The following is a 23,009-nucleotide window of genomic DNA, read 5'->3' on the forward strand; positions in this document are numbered from 1 at the left end:
GGACTAGGGAAAAAGGGGATTACAACAGCAGTTGTAAAATTCAGTTAAATCTAATTGGAATATAGAGTACTGTAAGTAAATCTTTAATTGTGGTCTCTTTGATAAACCGGTTGAGGCAACAGGCACACTGGGGATACTTTATTTGAAACTGAGCATTTCAGTAACTTTTCATAAGCATTTTTGAGGTATGCAAGAAATTTTAAGTTAATGTGGTGAAAAGATACATATTTTATTTGTAAAAAAAAAAATGATTTTCTGTTTGTACATTTATAGTGCAAGTCTAGAAATAACCAACATATGTTACTTTTCAGAAGAGTTTATAAATATTGTTTTAGATGCATTCTGATTATAATGCAGAACTTTCTAACCTTATTTTAAACATAAATCTCTTCTGACTTTCACAAAAGAAAGACAGAAAGAAAGAACTTGCAGAGAAAATCAGCTTTTTAGATCGTTCATTACATTTTTTGAATGAAAGTTTTTCATTTTATTAATTAACCACTTGATTCTAATCAGAAGATACAATTTTATGACACTTAGAAAAGAAATGCCCTTTATATATATATATATATATATATATATATATATATATATATATATATAAACTCATTCAGGAACCTAAAGGGTTATATCCAGGAGTCTTAAATTGACCTGATGTGTCAAGACCACTTAAAATGATGAGCATTTAAGCTATATTCAGGAATCACAAGAAAAACCATTAGAAGCAAATTCTGCCATAGAGATTTTGAGCTTTTGTCATTAGTAGATACACATTTATATGTCATCAGAAGCTCTTATAAGAGCTTCCCTCCTGGCAAAGTCAAAAGCCTTTCAAAGGGTAAAGAGCTGATGGACATTATATTTTAGAGAGGAACACAGGTTTAAAAAGGTTATCTGAGAGAAGTAAGTGCTTTATGTTTTACAGCACAAGAAGAATGTGTCAGCTCTAAAATTAACTACAGTATATGACCACCTGCTAGAGGTTCCTTTTAATAATAAAAACCTGAATAGGGAATTTCTTACTAGGGTAGAGTCAAATGCAGGTACAAAAGGGAAGCAAAACAACATGCCATCTGTATGTTTCATGCAATAAATCATTCAAAATAATGTACTTTTCCTTAAGGATGAAGTTCATTATATAGGTTAGAGAGTTGAACTGTTGAAATGTTGCCTAGGTGACTATGATTTTATGCACTTGAATTAAAAATCCAAAGTGGTAGGATAGAATATGTAAGATTTGTGCTACTTACTGAAATCTCCAGTGAGAAACACAGCTTCTGCCCCTGGGGCCCATTCTTTAAAATAAAGACCACCATCCTGACGTCTATTTACTCCAAAAGACTGATAGGCAAAAGTGAACTTATCAAATCCACCTTCTGTCTCATCAATACTATAAAGCATTTTCTGGAAGTAAGCATACCTTTAATGAGAGAAAAAAAAGTTATGTTAATCAGTATCAAATTAATGGTTTAATTCTGCTAATTGCATTTATTATATTAACCTCTATAAAATATCACATGTACATTATGCATTGCTGTTTAAAAATGAAATATTAGATGAGCTTGTTACCAATCTTCATTTTGCTCAAGTGTCAAATATAAAACCTTAACATTTTGGTCTCTTTTCTGCCTACTCTGTGCACCACAGTCAAAGAGAGTTTAAACAACTTGACACATCCACATAAAAATAACAAAGGTGAGCTTTCTTGAAGAATTTCACTGAAATTACCTTATTGTAAACTGAATATAAACAAAGGAAACACAGGTTTTTACAGGTGTACAATCAAAGACAATAAATAAGAAGTAATGATGTACAAAGCAATACATAGCAGACAGCACAGAGTAAACAATACAGCTTTAAGATATAAGACACTTACAAGGTAAGTGGTTTCCATGGTTGGATCGTGATAAGAGATGCACGTAGACAAGAGAGATTCAGATTGCTGCATACCACAACTAGCCAGACACAGGGGTTCATATATCTTAAAGATACATTTTGGATATGACCAAAACAAGAGATAATGTGGTACATACATGAGACACATGTTCATTACGAGACATAGGTGCTTTGAGCGAGCATCATGGGCATTTATAACACCACTGGGAGTGTGGGACTAACAGGTGTGTTAATAAATGACAAGACAAAGGGAGTTGTTGTGGGGTAAAAATCTGTAAATTTTGGTCTATATTTTCATTATATACTCAGCAAAAAAAGAAACGTCCTCAGACTTTCAACTGTTTTTACTTTCAGTAAACCTAATGTGTAAATATTTGTATGAACAGTAAAAGAGTCAACACCATAAGACATAAACTAAAAATGTTTCACAATGTGTCCCTGAATGAAGGGAGGCTTAAAATCAAAAGTACCAGTCAGTATCTGGTGTGGCCACCAGCTTCTTGAAGTACTGCAGTGCATCTCCTCCTCATGGACTGGACCAGATTTGTCAGTTCTTGCTGCGAGATGTTACCCCACTCTTCCACCAAGGCACCTGCAAGTTCCTGGACATTTCTGGGGGGAATGGCCCTAGCCCTCACCCTGCGATCCAACAGGTCCCAGACGTGCTCAATGGGATTGAGATCCGGGGTCTTCCACTGCGAGGATAACCAGCTGTCCTTCCTGTCTCCCTGTAGCGCTGTCTTAGGCGTCTCACAGTGCGGACATGGCAATTTATTGCCCTAGCCACATCAGCAGTCCTCATGCCTCCCTGCAGCATGCCTAATGCACGTTCAGGCAGATGAGCAGGGGCTCTGGGCATCTTTCTTTGGGTGTTTTTCACAGTCGGTAGACAAGTCTCTTTAGTGTCCTGCGTTTTTAGAACTGTGACCTTAAATGCCAACTTTCTGTAAGCTGTTAAGGTCTTAATTATCAAGCGGGGTCATTTTTGCTAAATCGCTTGTCATTTGACCTCTCCAAATTAGAATCATTGCTGTTATTGAACTATCTGGAGTATAAACACATGTTTGGTCTCTCTGTAAAGGTAACATTCTCTAGTATAACCCTTACTCTGTAGGTGTGACTGATTAAAAGTTATGCACATTAGAACTCACAGAAAAAATGAATTTTTTTGATCTCGCCTAAGTTTTTTTGTGAAAATCAAGGCCTCTATAGCTGCAGTAGGTAGGTGGGGACAGAAACACACTATGTACCAACAGAATAACTTGTTGACTACTCACATTTCAAATTTGAAAAGAATACCTGTAAAAATGACATTTTTACACCAGTTTTTATGTGGGCATGTCCAGGTGCTTTTTAGAGGGACCTATGGTTTATCCATTATCCACATTTTGGAACATATGTAAAAAGTGTAATAACTTTTGAATGCTTCAACCCACAGATATCAATGAGGGCTCTACTGAAAGCTTACACCTAAAGGAATCTATATCTACACACAGTGTCACTCTATTAGTTATGGAAATTCATATTCCATAATAAAAACAATAAAAATACACATTTCAATATAAAAATAGTCAAAACAAGTCTTATGGGCTAAATATATATATATATTTTATTTTTTACTTTTTTTTTAATAAAATGCACACAAACTATATACATTTTGTTACAAACTGTTACAATACAGCTCAGCGTTTTTCCACGTGCCACTGATTGTAGCAATCATTAGCAGGCAGAAAGCACAAGGGCGTGTCACATGCCGCTCTCTGCCATTAGACGTCACCTGGTCCGATTGATCACTTTCACGCCGCGTACATGCATCTATTATTTAATCGAGAGTGTATTTACGTTTATCTGTACTATTTCCATATTTAAAATGCGAAAAAACTAGGTGAAATCACAATAAATAACCACGCACCAAGTCTGCAGACTGGCACAAATGCCAGCTTCGCACAGCTCCGATCGGTTTTGTTTACAAGTTGGTATGGCAAGTTACATATCGACATGCTCAGCTGCTCATTGGCTGTAAGTTTGGAGTGACACTCACAGCGTCCAATCAAACTGGTAGATTCTACCAGGGTTTGGAGTTGTGCATCATCATTCAGCTGTCTGTGACACTCGTTGGCTATACGAGGTGCCAGTCACCCCCCAGACCCATCGTAATTGGCCAACTTAGGTGTCAATCAGAAGCTAACACTTCCGTGTAACATGCTTTAGCATGGTTATTGCCGACAGAAACAAATTACGTCTGATATGACCAATAGAGATGAAAAAAAAAGTCGGAGCTAGTCTTGAGTTAAAAAAAGTTTTCTGGAGTTTTTGTCCCTTTGAGGATCTATCGTGTGTTTTGGACCTAATCATTTTACTATATTATATTCCCTGGAGCCTTACGGACAGAATGAGATCGATATTGCTAGGAAATATTGATGTTTAACTTGCAGAGAGCCTTCAAAGGTAGTCAAAGGTAGGAAAAGTCAACTCTTAAAAAGTATTTACTTCTCTGTAAAAAAGGATTTAGTGTCAGTGCTGTGGTTGTTGTGTGTCAAAATGGTTTATATCATCGGAAAGACGAGACTCTGAATTATCATTTGATGTGTAGTATGTCGAGGTGCATGACAGAGGGGCATGCACACATGGCTGTGATATGATTGTGACGTCGTAAAATCGTCGTTATGTACCGGGACCGGTACGTGTGCATGTTAAGGGGTTAAAGACCATTCCACAGGTGCATGTTAATTAATTGATTATGGTTAATTGAACATGCATGGAAAACATTGTTCAAACCCTTTACAATGACGATCTGTAAAGTTATTTGGATTTTTAAAACATTATTGTTGAAATACACAGTCCTGAAAAAGGGACGTTTCTTTTTTTGCTGAGTATATTTTGCTCAAGACAACACTAGATGAACTTAAACACAGGACACATCAAAGCATAGCCTCTTCCCAGTTGTAACTCACTTTTAAAACAGCTGTTCAGACAAAAAGAGGAAGACATGATCATGCCTCAGGCTATCAATTACTTTATAATCTGAGAAAGGATGGCCATCTGGGACAACAAATTTCTAAATGGGTTTATTGCCTGGGAAAGGAAGACATGCTGATAGGTACTAAGCAACACCAAAATGTTTTATTGTTTGGGAAAACGGATGAGTGAATTCATTCATCATATTCACAGCCAGCCTATCAGAATATCTAACAATCACGTGTTGCGAAGCCCCGGTAGAATTTTATAATAAATAAATAATGTCTGAAGAGCGACATCAGAAGAAGAGAAGAACAGAACGAAGTCAGAAAAGGGTGCCAGCAACATGCGCCATTTCCATCTGATATTCAGCAAAATCATCTAATGAACAACTACGAGTACTAGATCAACGCACCATGTGACAATAATTCTTGATATCTTTAAAATGTTTGTAGCTTTTTCTAAAGACTATACATATCTTCAGACTTTGCTATCCACATTTTCTTTTATGCTTTTCTCTACTGGTATTATTCCTGTAATAAATACCACGCTTCTCTTAACTTTCTATGCTTAGTCTTCATGTCTAGAGTGATTGAAGTAATAAGGTAGATTTCTTTGACCACCTGGTGCTGCCAGGGGTTCACCATACTCTTTATGTTGTGAGGTTTATTAAGGCTGCAGGTTTGAGCTCCACTCAGTAGGGAAACGTGCGTAAAGTAAGGCATTCTTGGCTGATAAATGGCCTACAGTCAAGGATACGGAGCCTTTGTATGTTTGAATATATTATTGGAGACCACAAGTAATATTTAGGTCTGAGATATATTTAAAATATCATATGTTGTTTGTGCTGAGAGAGTGACAGGCCTTGTTATTCCTAAGGCACTTGTGTGGTTTAAAGTGCTAGACGTTAACCAGCTGTGTGTGTGTCATTCATGGGGCACAACTGTGGTTAGGGTTTGTATGTATGTGTATATCTATGTATGTGTGTGATAATCTTAAGGTGCGACAGCAGACAATACCAGTAACAAACCTGACAAGTATACTTAACCCCAGGTAAAGGGTAAGTAGATGGAAATACCACAATAACCCCGGGGTGCACAGCTCAACAAATAACAGTAACAACTAACAGCATATGGAGTACAGCAATATCCTTTAATACATAGAAAGAAAAAAAATGCTAACTTTGTTTTATTTAAACTACCTCTAAACAATTATATGAGAGCTGGACAAAAAACCATTCCGTGACACCTACATGTCAGTCACATCTGGTCGCTAGCAATAAACAGAAACCTCTGTACAAACATAATACAAATACAAAATTAGCATAATCCAGCACTCATGCTGTACACTTTTAATTTAAAATGCAGCATTGGCAAAGTTGGGATGGAGCCACATTCTCATGCTTCCTTGTCCAAATTAGTATAAGAAAAACTATTATAGAATAGGACAGTGCCTTTAGATCTTTTACAAGTCTGTGAAACAACTCTTGGTCATGCTGTAATATCAAGAGGCATTACACTGTACCTGCTTTAAATGCAATCACTAAAATACACACAGCAAGATAATGCTGATTGTGTCAATTGCCAAAGCTGCTGAAGGTCTACATTGTGTTGAGAGAAACAATACCTCTAAGCTGCAGCAAGTTAACCCCAACTTAAAAGAAAAAACAAGCAGCAAAAATGTAATTTCAAAAATAAAATGTAATGTATACCAAATTTAGCTAATATTCAATAAATATACAGTGCCATCTTTAACAGTTTAAAGTTGCATATTAAACAATTCAGAAGTGATTTAACATGCATATTACAGACTTTAATTTAGAGGTATCTGCATGCATTTTGGTCACACCACATAGAAATTACACTTTTTCTATATGTTCCCCCCATTTCAAGACACCATATTGTTTGGCACAACTGGCGTCAAGGGTGTTTGTGACTACTGAGGTGTGTTTCATTGCTTCATTTGTGTAGGCACAAGATACCCAGGCTTGCTTCTACCTACAGACTACCTATGGAATCTTTAGTTACCGTTGTTCAGAATGAGAATAACAGATCTACCAGTGAAAGTCAAAGAAGCAATTATGAGGCCGACACACAATAATAAAACCATTAGAGACATTGGTAAAACCTTTGGATTACCTCAGTCTACTGACTGGAATAAGGTTTAAAGTTTCTTTATTTAGTCATGTTTACACAAGAAAACCTGAAATTTGCCTTCTCAGTTGCATCTAATAACAGACAGAATGAGATAAAACAGACAACTAGAAACAAAAAAGGTTAAGGTAAAACAGTTAGATAATACATATTTAAAAAAAAAAAGGTTACAGGATATATATCAAAATCTTAATTATATCCAATATTTCTTATTGAAAAGTCTTTTGGCACTAGGAAGAAAGGAGTTTGTGGAGCGATTTGTGTGGGCTTTCAAAGAGACTATCCTTCCTGATTTACTGAACTTTAGTTCTACGTGTAATGGATGTCTGTCATCAGTTGAGATGATTTCCAGTTTCTTTAACATTGCCCTCTGCCACACACTACGTAAATCATCTACATCAGCACCAATAACTTTAGCAGCATACTTCGTAATCTGCTGGAGCTTTTTTGAGTTTTGGTTTGTCAGACTATTAAACCAGGCAATGAAACTGAAAGTGATCTCAGACTGGATCATACTGCGATAGAAGGACAGCATGAGGTCCTTGCCTACTTTAAATAGTTTGAATTTATGGAGGAGAAATAAGTACTGGTTGCATTTAGAGAATCATTTTTTTGTATTTGTATTCCAGTTAAGATTGTTATCTAGGTAAGTTCCTAAGTATTTATATTCAGTCACTATTTCTACCTCCTCTCCCAGAACTACAATAGGTGAATATAAAATTTCTGTCTCTTAAAATCAAATATAATTTCTTTGGTCTTTTTTACATTCAGAGTGAGAGAGTTTTTATTGCACCAGTTTACCATCCAGTCCACTTGATTTAGATAGTGGCTTTCATCCTCCCCAAATATACAACCTATAAGCATGGTGTCATCTGCATACTTGATAATGGATAAGTGGTCATTGTTCTGTCTCCCCAGGAGTGGTCGACCAACAAATATCACTCCAAGAGCAAGGAGTGTAATAGTCGGCGAGGGCACAAAGGACCCCAGGGTAATTTCTAAGCAACTGAAGGCCTCTCTCACATCGGCTAATGTTCATGTGTCCACCATCAGGAGAATACTGAACAACAATGGTGTGCATGGCAGAGTTGCAAGGAGAAAGCCACTGCTCTCCAAAAAAAACATTGCTGCTTGTCTGCAGTTTGCTAAAGCTCATGTGGACAAACCAGAAGGCTACTGGAAGAATGTTTTGTGGACAGATCAGACCAAAATAAAACTTTTTGGTTTACATGAAAAGCATTATGTTTAGAGAAAGGAAAACACTGCATTCCAGCATAAGAACCTTAGCCCATCTGTGAAACATGGTGGTGGTAGTATTATGATTTGGGCCTGTTTTGCTGCATCTGGGCCAGGATGGCTTGCCTTCATTGATGGAACAATGAATTCTGAATTATATCAGAGAATTCTAAAGGAAAATATCAGGACATCTGTCTATGAACTGAATCTCAAAAGAAGGAGGGTCATGCAGCAAGACAGCGTACCCTAAGCACACAAGTCGTTGTACCAACGAATGCCTAAAGAACAATAAAGATAATGTTTTTGAATGGCCAAGTCAAAGTCCTGACTTTAACCCAATCGAAATGTTGTGGAAGGACATGAAGTGAGCAGTTAATGTGAGGAAACCCACCAACATCCCAGAGTTGAAGCTGTTCTGTACGGAGGAATGGGCTAAAATTCCTCCAAGCCGGTGTGCAGAAATAATCAAAAGTTACCGGAAACGTTTAGTTGCAGTTATTGCTGCAAAGAGGGGGTCACACCAGATACTGAAAGCAAAGGTCCACATACTTTTGCCACTCTCAAATATGTAATATTCGATCATTTTCCTAAATAAATGAACAAGTATAATATTTTTGTCTCATTTGTTTAACTGGTTTCTCTTTATCTACTTTTAGGACTGGAGTGAAAATCTGATGATGTTTTAGGTCAGATTTATGCAGAAATATAGAAAATTCTAAAGGGTTCACAAACTTTCAAGAACAACTGTATGGATGCCACAGGTACTGGCACATGTATCCTCATAGATGATGAAACTGCTGTTGGCAGTTGAACAACAAATCTGAGATGCATAAACACATCTGATTGTCTCAAGTTCCAGTAAATGCCTCCGAACTCCTTGGACAGCACTTTATCCTACAACATGATAATGATCACAAACATACTGACTGCTAAGGCAACACAGGAGTTTTACAAAGCTAAAAAAATGGAAATTTTTTAATGGTCAAGCCAGTCACCTGATTTAAATCCAATCTAGTATGATATGATGAAGCAAAAACTTAAGGGGACAAGCCCAAGAAAAAAGCAGGAGCTGAAGACAGCTTGACAGAGCATCAGCAGAGACGATACTCAGCACCTGGTGATGTATAGAAATTGCACACTTCAAGTAGTTATTGCATGCAAGGGATATGCAAAAAAATGTAAATGTAAAGTCTAAATATGACAGCTTTAATATACAGTTAGGTCCATAAATATTTGGACAGAGACAACTTTTTTCTAATTTTGGTTCTGTACATTACCACAATGAGTTTTAAATGAAACAACTCAGATGCAGTTGAAGTGCAGACTTTCAGCTTTAATTCAGTGGGTTGAACAAAAAGATTGCATAAAAATGTGAGGCAACTAAAGCATTTTTTAACACAATCCCTTTATTTCAAGGGCTCAAAAGTAATTGGAAAAATTAAATAACGAAATAAAATTTTCATTTCTAATACTTGGTTGAAAACCCTTTGCTGGCAATGACAGCCTGAAGTCTTGAACTCATGGACATCACAAGATGCTGGGTTTCCTCCTTTTTAATGCTCTCCCAGGCCTTTACTGTTCCGGCTTTCAGTTGCTTCAATAGAACACCTTCTGTTATGCGGTTTAAAAGTACGACAGATTGTAGATCTATATGGTTGTATTGGAAAAGACGATCACAAGGCGAATGAGCCAGTTTGATATACGGTAAGCTGCAACGGCTGTATTAGTTTAGGTACTTTGAAATGGAATGCCCAAAGCAACTCCAACTAATATTTTGAACCGAGTATTTGACCCTTGTTTTACGAATATAAAGTCAGGTGCATATTCGCAGCTACTTTTTCAAACAACTTTGCCACTGCTCAGAGCTGTAGAGTATTCTATTGACTCTGCTGGAATTTCAAAGGATGGACGTCTACAGCAGGGAACTGGGTCACCTGAACTGGAGCGTGGTAGAGTCCGTTCCACCTGTTCTTCGATAATTTCAAAAATAGTTTAATCTATATCGGAGTCTAAAAGGGCCGCCAACATTGTAATTTCTTCTGATAAATCTTTAATTCTCTCTCTGAAATAGGTAATATATTTGGCAGAATCCATTTCATTGGCAGTAGTAAGCATTTTTCTAATTAATTCTTGCGCTTCGATTCACCAATCAGTAACTAGTGGGCGTGTTAGAGCCCATCCTCTCAACTTAGACGAGTGAAAGTGACAGTTTTATTTCAAGTCGTATTTCATGACGGTTTGCAGGAATGTTACGGACAAAATGAAATAAATAAGCAACAAAAAACATATTTCGTGACACATTTATTTATTTATTTATGCTCTCATTTCATGACATTTATTTAGGCTCTCATTTCATGAGACATTTATTTATGCTCACATTTCATAGTACTTTTATTTATTTACGCATTTATTTATTTATTTAATTTTGTCCGAAATATTCCTCCATACATAACAATGGACTTGATGTTTCATTTAAAATGCATTGTGCTAATGTACAGAACCAAAATTAGAAAAAAAATTGTCTCTGTCCAAATATTTATGGACCTAACTGTATATAGCATTATGGTGCCCCGAATTGAGAGGACCATATACAGTGCTGTGAAAAAGTATTTGCCCCCTTCCTGGTTTCTTTTTTTTTTTTTTTGGCATGTTTATCACAATTAAATGTTTCAGATCATTAAACAAATTTAAATATTAGACAAAGACAACCCAAGTAAATACAAAATGCAGTTTTTAAGTACCTGACCAGCAATAGTTGGTGTCATGACCACTTCAAATTTGGTGGCATCTGACCTGTTAAGGGCTGGATCCTTTCCATGCTTAAAGCTGTACTTCTGGCCTCCATTCACTCTAAATTGGCCTGAATTAAAAGGATGTTAAAACTTTGTCATATTCCATTAAGAACTTGTGGAGCACCATAATTTCCATTACAGTTGTGAAACATAAAAAATTTAATTATCGTAAATATACAAAAGATCAAAAACCAGTCAGATTATCCTGAATCACAGTACGCACTGTCAGAGTACGGAGCAGTTCAATATGTCGATATGGTCCAGGTTAAACTGGGAGGCAGGGATCAGTAAATGTAACACCAGAATCTTGTGTCTTAACACAAAGAGCAAAATTAAAACATTGATGGTAGGATGGGCCAGACAACTGAAATTCCCTTAATGAAGAGGTACAGTGCATCCAGAAAGTATTCACAGCGCATCACTTTTTCCACATTTTATGCTACAGCCTTATTCCAAAATGGATTAAATTCATTTTTTTGCTCAGAATTCTACACACAACACCCCTTAATGACAACTTGAAAAAGGTTTACTTGAGGTTTTTGCAATTTTATTAAAAATAAAAAAACTGAGAATTCACACGTACCTAAGTATTCACAGCCTTTCCTCAATACTTTATTGATGCACCTTTGGCAGCAATTACAGCCTCAAGTCTTTTTGAATATGATGTCACAAGCTTAGCACACCTATCCTTGGCCAGTTTTGCCCATTCCTCTTTACAACACCTCTCAAGCTCCACCAGGTTGGATGGGAAGCATCGGTGCACAGCCATTTTAAGATCTCTCGAGAGATGCTGAATCGGATTCAAGTCTGGGGTCTGGCTGGGCCACTTAAGGACATTCACAGAATTGTCCTGAAGCCACTCCTTTGATATCTTGGCTGTGTGCTTAGGATCGTTGTCCTGCTGAAAGATATACCGTTGCCCCAGTCTGAGGTCAAGAGCGCTCTGGAGCAGGTTTTCATCCAGGATGTCTCTGTACATTGCTGCAGTCATCTTTCCCTTTATCCTGACTAGGCTCCCAGTTCCTGCTGCTGAAAAACATCCCCACAGCATGATGTTGCCACCACCATGCTTAACTGTAGGGATGGTACTGGCCTGGTGATGAGCGGTGCCTGGTTTCCTCCAAACGCGATGCCTGGCATTCACACCAAAGGGTTCAATCTTTGTCTCATCAGACCAGAGAATTTTGTTTCTCATGGTCTGAGAGTCCTTCATGTGCCTTTTGGCAAACTCCAGGTGGGCTGCCATGTGCCTTTTACTAAGGAGTGGCTTCCGTCTGGCCACTCTATCATACAGGTCTGCTTGGTAGATTGCTGCAGAGATGGTTGTCCTTCTGGAAGGTTCTCCTCTCTCCACAGAGGACCTCTGGAGCTCTGACAGAGTGACCATTGGGTTCTTGGTCACCTCCCTGACTAAGGCCCTTCTCCCCTGATTGCTCAGTTTAGATGGCCGGCCAGCTCTAGGAAGAGTCCTGGTGGTTTCGAACTTCTTCCACTTACAGATGATGGAAGCCACTATGATCATTCGGACCTTCAAAGCAGCAGACATTTTTCTGTAACCTTCCCCAGATTTGTGCCTCGTGACAATCCTGTCTCGGAGATCTACAGACAATTCCTTTGACTTCATGCTTGGTTTGTGCTCTGACATGAACTGTCAACTGTGGGACCTTATATAGACTGGTGTGTGCCTTTCCAAATCATGTCCAATCAATTGAATTTACCACAGGTGGACTCCAATTAAGCTGCAGAAACATCTCAAGGATGATCAGGCGAAACACGATGCACCTGAGCTCAATTTTGAGCTTTATGGCAAAAGCTGTGAATACTTATGTACATGTGCTTTCTCAGTTTTTTTATTTTTAATAAATTTGCAAAAATCTCAAGTAAACTTTTTTCACGTCATTATGGATTGTTGTGTGTAGAATTCTGAGGAAAAAAATGAATTTAATCCATTTTGGAACAAGGCTGTAACATAACAAAATGTGGAAAAAATGATGCGCTGTGAGTATTTTCCGGATGCACTGTATGCTCAAGTAGTATTGTTTTCACTGGAAGTTTCCTTTCTTATCAAATTTCAGACAAACTCCATATCAGAAGCTTGCCCTTTAATTAAATATCAGCAGTGGTGTCAAATGTTATTTATGTGTCTACACGTATACATCAATAGTAGTCACTTTCTAACAACTAAAACAGGGCTAGTCAATCCGTTAGGCAACAAGTGTTCAATCACCTGAAATGAATAGTGATTAATGCACTCTGTAGTCACCCACACCCCTGTCTACCCCGACACGCTGCAGACACTGAGGGAATATGTGTCCACAAAGTATAATAGTACTGCATGAGGGGCACTGTTTAAACAACTCAAGTGTCAAAAAAAACTCATAATTCACAATACTCGGTGGCACAGACTGTCCAAAGTCATACTGGGTCTATTTAATAATAATACTACTGAACACAATAGCAGTAATTCCTACCACGTTTAGACCTCATTCACCCAAGTATTTTGTTGCTTCCTATTCCACAACTGCCAGGTGGCCCTTTCTGTTGCACCAAATAAGTTGTTTAGTGTGGTTTTCAAAGACTGAACCCAAAGACTGAATTCCAACAATAGTTACATGGTCGATTTAGCAACACTTCCTCCTACCCCTACATCCACCAGTCTAATAAAATCTTGTTAACCATGCTCTATAACATCCAAAACCAATTCAGTACACCTGTTTTTTAATTTCTTCCTCTCAAAAAAAAAGTGTCCTGAATTACATCTTTAAAAAAGGAACAATCAATTCAATAAAATATACTATTCATGCATCCTCTAAGTACAATTCCAGATTTGGTCTTGACAAACTTTACATGCTTGGCATGTAAAACTCTCTACCCTTCCTACACAAAGGAAACCACATTTCTCTGACTTACTTGGAAAGAGTTAAACATAACACATTCCTTTGACCATAACATTTTATTATGTTATTTATTATGATTTATAACTCTCTTGGGGTAAACTTACTTTACACCATGACGAAATTTGCTTAAATAAAGCTAAACTAAACTATCATGCAAATTACAATCTGGCACCATACCAACCCAGGCACTAAGATTCTGTGGGGTAGTAAGGATATCTCATGGAGCTCCAAGTATTCATTTAATACAGCTGGAATCCCACAAATCAAACCAGCCAATGTTCTATTTCTCCAGACCCTCCCAACCTAAACACCACCCCTGAACTACACAGGATGTCACAACCTCTTGTCTTTTAGATTTGCTATTTATGAATATCTAAAAAGGATAAAACAACTCACACACCCTCACTAAATGTACTTGAACATAATATTGATATGATTTTTACTTTAGAAGAACTAGAAAAGACTGAATAGCACCAATTTCAGATGTTTATGTTGAGTGCAATTATTGAGAATTTGTAAATATTTAAGCATGTCAAAAGATATTTTTTTGCTGCTCAATAAAGGACTCTCTGTTGATAGTATCAAAAATCAATTTCCTCATTTCTGAATGTTCATTTTATGACCAACAAAAAATTATTGACCAATTCAAATAATAAGCAAAAAAATGATATTTGTGACAAGATCTGTGCTTGAGCTAGAGCAAATCTTTTGAGATAGCAGGAGTGAAAGATGGTGGACAGATTGTGGAGATTCATCAAGAGCACTTGTTTTTTGAGAGGATGTGTGTGCCGCTCAAACTTCATTTATCTCTCAGTAATTGAAATTGTATGTTACGGCTATGGTGCACTCTAACTGCTTTATAACATTTCAGTATTATTATTTAACTATTGAGATTACTATTACTGTTCTGTGAACTGTTCTTTACTACAGAACTACTTATTTTCACATGGGCTAATTAAGCTCAGAAGCACTAGATGCTAAATAATAAAAAATACAAACACCTCTCACACCCTCTGAGTTTAAATGGCATTCTATGACAGTATCACAACTTTGTCATAGGTCAATACATGGAATTTCAGCTCTACTCAACTTTAAGTGCTAATATTGTGATGTGGAAGGATCTAGGAGCAACAACAATTTAGTCAAAGTGGTAGACCACGCAAACTCACAGTGCTTAAGTATGTAGAAATTACCTATATTCTGCTACATCACTCACAAGTTCCAAATTGCCTCCAAAAGCAACTTCAGCAGAAGAACTGTGTATTGGGGCTTCATGAAATGTGCTTCCATGGCTGAGCAGCTGCACATTAGCCTAAGATTACCATGCAAATAGCCAGGAGTTGGTTGGAGTGAAGTAAAACATGCCACCATTGGACCCTAGAACAGTGGAAACATGTTCTCTGAAGTGGCAAATCATGCTTCACTACCTGGCAGTATCATGGACAGATCTGGGTTTGGCAGATCCCAAGGAATTGCTACCTTCTGGACTGCATAGTGCCTACTGTACAGTCTGCTGGATTAATGAGCTTTTTTGTTTTTGACAGTTTGGACTAGGACCCTTGGTTTCATTAAAGGGTACTGTAAATTACAAATAATTTGATCAGCCTTATCATCAGCTCTATCAAGAATATGACGTGCTAAAATAGCAAGTCTTCATCCTTGATTAATATTAATATGCCAAGACTGATGAGGTATCTGTTATTGTGACAGATAGCAATACCTCATCCATGCTGTAGAATGATCTAAGAACAAAAATCAATGGTAAATAGAAGCAATTTAAAGAAATATGCAGGACCACATAAAACAAAGAAATATCATTTAGTATGCAAGCTCTGAGATTTCAAAAACAATACTATTGCAAAGAACTCTTTCTCAAGCTATTCTGTGTTTAGCTAAACAACATCAATAACCTGAAAAACAAAAAAATTAAAAAAACAATTGATACTTTTTGTCGTACTACATGTAATTATTTGTTTGTGTTGCTGCAGTTCAAATTTGAAGTATTTTTTATTGACAATTCTCTGCACACAAGCATGCCACAATAATACAACAGGAAAAATGTGTTCATGCAAAAACATGTCAACGCTGAACACAAAGTTAATTTCACTACATAGTATTTTTTTTCCTCTTCAAGTGATATATTGTCAATGTAAAAAATGACCCAGTCGTTTAGTTAAGAAATAAATAGTTTTAACTACATTGTGTAAATGTCAGGACAATCTCAGCAGATCAAGGAAATGTTCAGAAATCTGTCTTGAAAAAGTTCTTGCACTTTAATTTTAATAGAAGTGCAAGAGTAAGCAAAATTGGAATTTGTATGTGGATATAGCTAAAGATATGGTCAAGAAGAAAGGTCATCTATTGATTTACACATCTGGCAGACAATAAATACAATAAATAGAAGCCAGCACGCATATTGGTAAACTGCACTTAATTATTTCATAATTAATCAATGCAAATGTGAAAGAGAAACCCTGACAACCTCCGCTCCAGATCAAAATGACAAGTGATCATCTAAGATGTTAGAGGGGACTTGGTGAGATACCCGACAGTATTGGGGATAGCCCAGCTAAATGACCCCCTGGGCCTGAGGCCTGATAATAATCAGCTTCTAATACCGTACTGAGATTTAAACAAAATGTTTTAGTGTAATTAACAAAGAAAACAAACAACCATAACTTAGAATGTTGGACTGAATTTGTTTGAAAGTATAACAATGACATGAAAAGTATTGCAATTAAATAACCTTATGTTTTTGTGGGAGAAAAAGTATGTTTAGTAACAAGTAAAGCAGTTAATTCAGCAAGCAGCATTCTAATCAAACTTTATGAAGCACAATATTAAGAGCCACAGATGGACCAGCCACCTACATGGAATACATACAACCATATGCACACTTTATCATTCAAACTAAGACTTTTGATATTTCACATTTTCATGGTTTTTATCATCATATTATAAAACAAGTAATTGATATAATTAAACATTATAGAACAGCCTATTTCAAATAAGTTTTAAACACAAACTAAACTAGAATTATTAAATAATTATTTCAAACGTAATCTTTTCTTGTATATAATCAAAAATCAAGACTGAAAAAACGCTGCATGAGCTAATTAAGCATAAATCAATCATGCCTTACTGTAAAGCAGGAAAAAACTATATATTATACTATTTTTATGGCACATATAAATGCTTACATTCAAAGTATGCACTTTACTTACGTTAAGAAACTTATTGTATTTATACTTTGCACTTTATACACAATTGCAAATGACAGTTCTTTTGCAGTAAAACTTACAAAACTGGTGTGTGACGGTGATTGAGCTGCCCTTGAAAGGTAAAGGGTCGTAATGCCATTTTCATTCATTATTACAATTATAGTTGAATTAAAGACTGAAGCTACCATCAGAAGTTCTGTTACTGTACAACACATTGACTTTACATATATACACTGATTAAAAATATTCAAAAACTAGTTTCAGGTCATTTTCACATTTTAACAGAATTTACAGTTACTGTACATGAGGCATAAAGCAAGAAAGAAAGAAAGAACATCAGGAAAAGCCCAAGGGCACAATAACAAATCTGATGTGTACTGCATTAATTATTTATAATATTTTTCAATTCTTGTTAAAAAAATCAGTTAAACTAATTTCAATAACAGTAACCTAAACACAAGTCTACATGAGCAGTAAACTAAAAGTATCCTAGTTTAAGTAACGATTCACAAAAATAACTTTTGTAAATTGATGCAGATCACGTTAGAATTCAATACTTGTTTGATTTTTTTTTTCTTCAATCTCACATGTGTCAGCAGCTATATAAAATACTATGGGCAGGATGGTGTGGTGGTTAAGGCATCGGACACTAAACCACAATGCTACTAGTTCAGGTCCCACTTTTAACTAACCTTGTCATTTTGAGCAAGTCCCTTAACCTGCATGTACTCCAACTGTTTAACAGTTTACATAAAGGTATTAGCTAAATACACAATAATAAAATAAAAAAACAACAAGCAATTGTACACAAATATTGAATAGCAATAAAATACAAATTACAAGAATCTACATAATATTTTAATGAACAACTGTATGCAGCTTGTTAATGCAAACCACATTTTTATAACCCAATAATAACACAGAAAGTCTACTGAAGTAAATCAGAATTTTAAATATTAACAACTACCTTAAGGTGTGCGGTCTAAAATAATTTGATCTTGTAAGCAACGATGCAGAGTTCCAATGGCAGAAAGTTTAATGTTTTTTTTTTTTTTTTTTTAAATATACAAATGGCCTTTAATTAGCAGGCACGGTGGTACAAAAGTTAACACTGCTTCCTCACTGCTCCAGGGATTTGGATTTAAATCCTGACCCAGGCAAACCATGTACGGAGTTACTTGCATACATTTTCTCCATGTGCTGCAAATTCTTACTGCCCAAAAACACTTGTGATTATACAGTTTTCAGACTATTTAATAAGTACAGGGATGCATATATATGACCTGAAATGAACTAGCACCACTTTTGGAATTGGTGCAAAACTGGAGCACTTTCTTACCGAGATCAGCTCGGACTCTGAGCCAAAGAATGAAGAAAACAGCTGGAACACTGCTGGCATATATTGGCTTAATAATAACAGGCATGTTTCAAAATGAATTGGTTTTCTTTTGATGTGGGGGTAGGAATAATAAAGACTTTAATATTGCTAAATAATCATGCATGGATCACTTTGGATTTTCCTTCCCAATCGGAGGAGATCCCATAAAAAGAAAAGATATTGGACTACATGTTGCCATATGACAGGCAGGCTAAAACAAGATACCAGGGGCCTCATGTATAACGCCGTGCATAGAATTCGCACTATAACATGACGTAAGCACAAAAGCCGAAATGTGCTTATGCACAGAAAATTCCAGATGCAGGAATCTGTGCGTACTCCAACTTCCGCGTTCTTCCGCTCCATAAATCCTGATCAGCGTGAAAACTAATGCACGTGCATGCGCCTTCTGTCCCGCCCCGTCTCTTCCCAGATTTATGCCTCTTTGAATATGCAAATCAATATAAATAGACCTTAAGCTCAATGTTCTGTGAAAAGGCAATGGCAAAAGCAAGAGGGAAAATAAGAATTTCAGCGAATAACAAGTGGAGGCAAAGAAAAACGTACTCTCTGTTGGTTTATACAGTGGTATAATCAACAAAAGGAAGTTGATCGAGTGACATAGCGTGTTGGAGAAACAAGCTCAAGTTCACAAAGTCGCACAGTGCCCGACATAAAAAAAAAGAAGTCGCCACATATCAAAGTCGCCGTGAAAAGGCGAGACATAGCCCACCGTCTGAGTGTCATATGGAAGCTTATTAGGGTACAGTGAGAAAAAAAGGCACAGAGTAGGAAAAAAGCATGAAATGTTAACTTCAATCTCAAAATATCCAATTTAATCACGTAGTTTATTTTGTCATTAAAGTAGAACATAAACTTCATCTTAAAATTGTTTAATTTACTGGTTTCTCAAATCCCATCGTAACTAAAGTAGCATGTTAAATGCTTTGTTTTGTATTTGATCTTCAATGTGCTCTATATGTGTGAATCACTACGTGTTTCCGTTCTTTCTCTTTCTCCGACAGGACACAGAATCCATTGCATTCGTGATATTACAGCTCTCTGAATAATTAAAATACTGAGATGTATACGTGATACCTTTTCATGACGAGGAGTTAAAGCATGCTATTAAACAGGGGAACACGGTGTGTGATTGTGTGCGATCTTCAATGAAATCATTGTAGCAGTACTGTGTCTTTCAAACATATTACCCTCCAATTCCTGTGCTTACTTTTCTTTCTCCAAATACCCAATCGCCACACAATCAGCTCTATAATAGACGTTAAACCATCTGTAAGCTTACAACGATGATTCTTCAAAACCTTTAAGGAACATTGAAATATCTTCATAGTACGTGTTTAATTATTCTGTCCGTCTATCCTTCCAGTGTCACGCCATCCTCAGCAAATATACAGTGTGAGGCAGGAACAATACGTGAACTTGCTAGCGCTGCGGCACAGTGTCCTCACATGTTTAAATATTAACAATACAGATTATTTAAATTAAACTTGTATGTATAATATAATCAACGTAATTTGCTGCATTTAATCTTAAAAATATCATCATCATATGTAAATACGTGCTTTATAAAGTGGCGCATCTGTACAATATTATAACTGTAGTGCACGTTTACAGTGGGGTGATTGTACTTATAAGTACAAACAGTTCTATAAGGAGCAATTGATTGAGTGCGTTTATAGTTCTTGGGATGAAACTGCTTCTGAACCGCAAGGTTCGTACAGGAAAGGCTTTGAAACATTTTGCCATGGCTGAGGCAGAGTGGGCTTGATGCTGTATACCGATAATTCCCTTTCCGATCAGCTGCTGCTGTGATTCCCCACTCAGATACAGTGATATAAATACTCTGAGTGGTGCAGTGAGAGTAATATGGAAAAAGATGATCCGCTGTGGCAACCCTTAACGGGAGCAGCTGAAAGAAGGAAAAAAAAAAAAAAGGTGCAGTGAGAGTTAAAACGCTAAAGCAGTTATGGTATTTGGAATACTATGGCTATTCCCTGGGCCATTATATTGTTACAGGTTAATTACAATCAGATGCATTACACTAATAAACAATATGCAGTTAGTTTCAGTGTGTTTATAAAGCCGCGTCAGGAATGTGGTTCTAACAAATAAAGGGTAACCACAAAGGAACAGTAGCACTGCTTTGACGCTGGGTGCCACCAGTCTGCAAAACCGAGTGGAGAACTTGCGTACGACAAGGTATGAGGTACCGTGGAAAAGTGTGTGGCTTTACACCAAGTGTAGGTTTTATACATCGCGATTTTAATGTGGAAACGTTCTTACACAACATTTCTGTGCATATGCACCGTTTATACATGAGGCCCCAGGTGCTCAGCAAAAACACCTTACCAAATTGTGCTTTAACAAACTATCGTAGCTCATTGCTTTTGCTCTAGGTATGTGAATGGCAACATGTTCTATTTATATTAACCTCTCAATCTCACTTTCCATGTAGAACATGGCTTTCTACATTTATATGTGCACCTAAAATAATACAATTGTAAATGAAAGCAATGAAAGGGCTTATTTAAAATACAAAAATCTTGATGTGTAAAAGGGTAGCAGTAAGGTCTATCCACCAACAAGGACTTAACACTAGAATTACCAGAGCCTACGAAAAAACTCGTAATTCCATCCCACCTTAAATTGCTTCTTAAATCCCTTCACACCTCTCCGCCAGCATCCTTTGTCTTCTAAATGTGCTGATAAAGAGATGCTAGGAGCAGCCGGCTATTCCATCCCCCCACCAATTTAGAACGTGCACGAACTTCTCCAAGCCCATGCCTTGATTGAGTATCTGGGAGTGAAGTGGAGTTTTAGAGTGGAAATAATAGATCGTTATTTGGAACACACGCATTTCATGTCTGTTCCGTTTCTACAGTAATCTGTGTCAACACATTGTTAAAACAGAAACGTTTTTTATATTCTAGTAGTAGATGACAAAATGTAGGCATAAACTATATAATGCGTTTTATTCAAAAATGTAACTGCAAAAACAAAAAGCCGCCTTAACATGCGACATTGACAGCAGGTTATTATAACTTCCTCCGTAGTGTAATAGAATCAGTTCTCGCCTTCGAATCAAAAGGTTGCGAGTTCGATTCTGCACTACACCGTTTTGAGAAGTAAATTGCTCTTAGTCTTACTATTTTAGAATAAAAGCATACATTTGATTTCAGTCTGTAACAGCCGGTGCAATTTATGATCCTTGTAAAGGTTAGCTTTTTTTTTTAATTCACTTTTCATTCTCTCAGTCGCGTTCAGAATCAATCCATACAACCCCATCTGACAAGGCTGTTTTCACTAAAGACACGCTATAGCTCTGCAGTGTACCACGATGCATACTAACACCCCCCCACTCCCCAACCGGGTTCTGACACACAAACGCTGGCGAAGCTGCCTTCTTCGTATCTCACCATCACTTGCTTTTCTTTTTATATTATATATATTTAAAAGAAATACATATTTTACTAACAAAGTGTGCACTTATCATTGAAAGCTTCCATAAGCAAAAGCAGCATTCATTAGATTAGTAACAAAAATTATGCCCACATGTACAACACACAACAGAAAGATGTACAGCAGGTATCTTCAGTGTGTTGTAGGAGTTCAATAAATTCTCTGCCATTCATATCTGTCGAATGAAAAGGCTTGCCACCTGAGAAAGCTCTCAATTTTTTACAAAATAAAACAAAAAACTCTTGGTAAATGCTTTTACAGGGCTCAGGTACTTTAGTTGCATGAATACACTCAGTACAGTAGCATAATATAAATGGTAATATTTATATAAATTTTATACTTGTGGTAAACATGTAGGTCACTTTAAAATCCATATGCGCCATTTACTCTGCCATCAATTATATGGAATGCTTAACACACACTACACAGTAGAAAAATTGCATCTCTGATCTTTTTATTTCCTCCAGCGTACCAATAACCTTTATATTTGCACATTTACTTTCCCATGGTAGTTTCTACATTTAAGTAGCAGGTTTGGTTGTACAGCGGTTTTACAAATCTAAAAAACAAGCACTAGGAAACTTCACAATACTCCTGGAACTACTACCCAGTAGACATTTAATAATTTTAAAGCACAACATCCATGAAAATGTGCCCTGCCTCTTTATTTTTTGTTTCTTAATCACTTATTACTACTTTAACCTCTTCCAATACATTTTGAGAATGTACTTCTACTTATCCATGCATCAATTTTAGTTCTAGCTTTATCTGGTATATGGTGGTAAGGAGAAGATGTCAAGACACCTGTTCACTCATACCTGATTAAATTATATTTCATAAGTGCCATAATTATAGGTGTTTATGCGGAGAGTGGTAGCCCATATAAAGATGCAAAAAACAATGCAAACTCTATTCCAAAAGGTGCCCCTGCCATGAAAACTAACTGAGGACTGTCCATTGTGAATGTAGAGAATAGCACATTGCAACCCAGTGGCACC

The 23,009-nt window shown here is 36.7% G+C and overlaps 1 protein-coding gene across 1 annotated transcript in view; it reads right to left on the reverse strand.

Moving 5' to 3' along the window:
- LOC120523552 (1,4-alpha-glucan-branching enzyme-like) overlaps positions 1-23,009 on the reverse strand; it is a 918,458-nt gene that overhangs the window by 769,820 nt on the left and 125,629 nt on the right. Inside the window, exon 2 of the mRNA XM_039744954.1 lies at positions 1,251-1,420. Within this exon, the coding sequence (XP_039600888.1) occupies positions 1,251-1,420 (170 nt within the window). The remainder of the gene's footprint in view (positions 1-1,250; positions 1,421-23,009) is intronic.

Source organism: Polypterus senegalus, chromosome 2 (assembly GCF_016835505.1).
Source record: "Polypterus senegalus isolate Bchr_013 chromosome 2, ASM1683550v1, whole genome shotgun sequence".
NCBI classification, from domain to species: domain Eukaryota; kingdom Metazoa; phylum Chordata; class Cladistia; order Polypteriformes; family Polypteridae; genus Polypterus; species Polypterus senegalus.